General features: G+C 40.7%; 1 protein-coding gene across 1 annotated transcript; it reads left to right on the top strand.

Moving 5' to 3' along the window:
* The first annotated feature begins 562 nt into the window (after positions 1–562).
* On the top strand, positions 563–2,326 carry shams (glucoside xylosyltransferase 1 shams). Its single transcript, XM_018512404.1, has 2 exons — positions 563–1,203; positions 1,641–2,326. Exons 1-2 carry the CDS (start codon positions 760–762, stop codon positions 2,298–2,300), a joined length of 1,104 nt encoding a protein of 367 aa, XP_018367906.1. The 5' UTR covers positions 563–759; the 3' UTR covers positions 2,301–2,326.
* Positions 2,327–2,621: the final 295 nt, after the last annotated feature.

Genomic DNA, 2,621 nt, shown 5'->3' with positions numbered 1-2,621 from the left:
TATTCGATCATCCGCTCATATATACGCGATGGAAAGGTACCGGTTCCTCATGAGGCGTACTTTTCGAGATGCTTAGGTTACGAAAACCAATTGTAAATTCATTTAGCATTTCTGTTAGAGTGTACAACAGAAATTCTAATCAACAATTGGTTGCATTAGTTCCGCATTTCTCTAATCTTCCGCGAAATACGCTCAATGTGAATGCGGGCTTTCAGAATGGCGTATTCTAGTAAATAAATGACGCTGAAAATGAGCGTCGAGCGTCAGCGTGAAAAGGCACCTTGAATGTGGGCTTTCAGAATGGCGTATTCTAGTAAATAAAAAATAACGTATTCTAGTAAATTACTAGAATACGCAGGTTACGCATACGCAGGTTACGCCGCATGTGACGGCACCCTAAAATTGTTGAATATAATTGGTTTATACATTTAGATCCAATGAGCAACTAGGGGCAAGACCAATCATATTGAAGAATTTTACAACAGTTGCAAAACTTCTTTCTCTGCTGAACTCAACCATTGTGTTTAAGCCTTTATATCTATATCGTAAATATGGCGCAGACCATTACTTGAGAGTCTTGAGACGCGAGACGCAACATCAACGACGCGATATTGGAACCTGCTGTGTTCCACAAACGTGTCGATTGACGTCTGCTTTCAGAAGGGGTCCAAAATGTCGTCAGGTCACTGCCGACGTCGTCTATCGACCACGTTGCAATTCTGTTCAGTTTGAGATAAAACGCGACGTAACACGAACGTGATGAAATCCGTATACAAGTTGTTCTTGTTGTGCCTTATCCTCACCGCACTCATAATATTGCTCAACGTGACCACCAATTTCTCCAACAAGCTATACGATCAACCATCAGCGAGCAGGGAGCGCTTGGCGCTCTCGAAGAAATCCCCAAGTACTCCATCGACAAGCGAGGTGACGATATGCGTGGTCGTATGCGGGGACAGGCTGCACGAAGCCCTAACTATGCTGAAATCAGCATTGGTCTTCACCAGCAGGCCGCTACAATTCATAATACTAGCTGAACAGAATTTGATACCAGCCTTCAGCGAGAAACTGTCAGAGTGGCGACTCATATCCAATAAGACCTTTGACTTCCTGGTGCGGCCCATTACCTTCCCGGATGGTAGCGACGTGGCCATGTGGAAGAAGTTGTTTAAACCCTGTGCGGCACAACGACTGTTTCTACCAGTAAGCGAATCTGAGTGGTGGTCTAATTTCAGGGTAGCGATCGTGTAATTTTTTCTCTAAAGAAATATGAAAAGTGAATAGAGTTATTTACATCAGAATATATGATAGCCAGGAAGAAACTTGGTTTATAAAATCTTATTTCATCTCTGTTTCATACTTTTTAATACTTAAACAATTCCTTATATCTCGAATTATCTTTAGCACTTTCCTTATTTTTCTCCAATTTGTCTTGTTTCCATTATCAAGTTTTCACAGCCTAACTTATATTTTTTATTATTCCACCACAGTTATGTACAGTTATATACACGAAAGATAACAATTTTATCATTGAAGGTAATGGAGAAAATATTAATTTTCCTGTCTTAGGGAAAAAATTACAAGATCATTATCTAACATTGTTTTTTCTGAGAGCAAGATTTACAGGATTTGTGTTTTAGACTGTACTGAATGACACGGATGCGGTTCTCTACGTGGACACAGACACCCTATTTCTGGCGCCACCCGAGAAAGTCTGGGACAATTTCAAGAAGATGAACTCCAGTCAGCTGGCAGCCCTCAGTCCTGAGCACGAGGATCCCAATACCGGTTGGTACAATCGATTCGCCAAGCATCCATATTATGGCAAGCTGGGGGTCAATTCAGGAGTGATGCTGATGAATCTGACGAGAATGAGGAAGTTCCGATGGACGGACTACGTAATTCCCATCCACAAGGAGTATAGACTGAAGATAACCTGGGGCGATCAGGACATTATCAACATAATATTCCATTATCATCCGGAGAAGTTATACGTATACTCGTGTCGGTACAACTACAGGCCCGACCATTGCATGTACATGTCAGTATGTGCGGAGGCGGAAAGAGAAGGTGCTCTGGTGTTGCATGGTTCTCGCGGCACATTTCACTCGCAAAAGCAACCACCTTTCAAGGCCATATACCGGGCCATGCAGGAGTATCAATTAAACATGGACCCGTACGACGAGCTGCTCGTGCCGATGAGGAATTATTTGATGATGGAAGACAAATCAAACTGTGGCCGCGTCTCAAAGGTGTTCATCATCCAACCAGAGCTGTATCTAGCTGCCCGTAACTTTTAAAACTTTTACTCATTCGTAATTGAAATTACGTACTTGCGTTAGCTTTTTGTCTCTTTATATCTTTTTATAAAACTTTTAGATGATTGTTTCATGTTAATTGATATGGATGTTGTATACAGATATATTGAAGCAATAACGAATAGAGTATAAGTATTTGTATGTATTCGTGAAGTCTTTCGGATGTAAATGTATTATTTTCTGCGTTCTTCCGTCTCGGAATTCTTAAGAGAGATTTTAGATCCTAAAATACTTAATTATATAAATACTTATATGTATACATACTTATGTATGTGTCTTAACACATTATGGACTGGTAAAGAA

This window comes from Trachymyrmex cornetzi, unplaced genomic scaffold (genome assembly GCF_001594075.2).
Source record: "Trachymyrmex cornetzi isolate Tcor2-1 unplaced genomic scaffold, Tcor1.1 scaffold406, whole genome shotgun sequence".
Lineage (NCBI taxonomy): Eukaryota > Metazoa > Arthropoda > Insecta > Hymenoptera > Formicidae > Trachymyrmex > Trachymyrmex cornetzi.
This window is presented reverse-complemented; position numbering and strand designations above follow the sequence as displayed.

Excerpts from the sequence above, each read along its gene's own strand:
- shams (XM_018512404.1), top strand. The coding sequence starts at position 760 with ATGAAATCCGTATACAAGTTGTTCTTGTTGTGCCTTATCCTCACCGCA. Across the intron at positions 1,204-1,640 it reads CACAACGACTGTTTCTACCA|ACTGTACTGAATGACACGGA; the intron begins GTAAGCGAATCT and ends TTTGTGTTTTAG.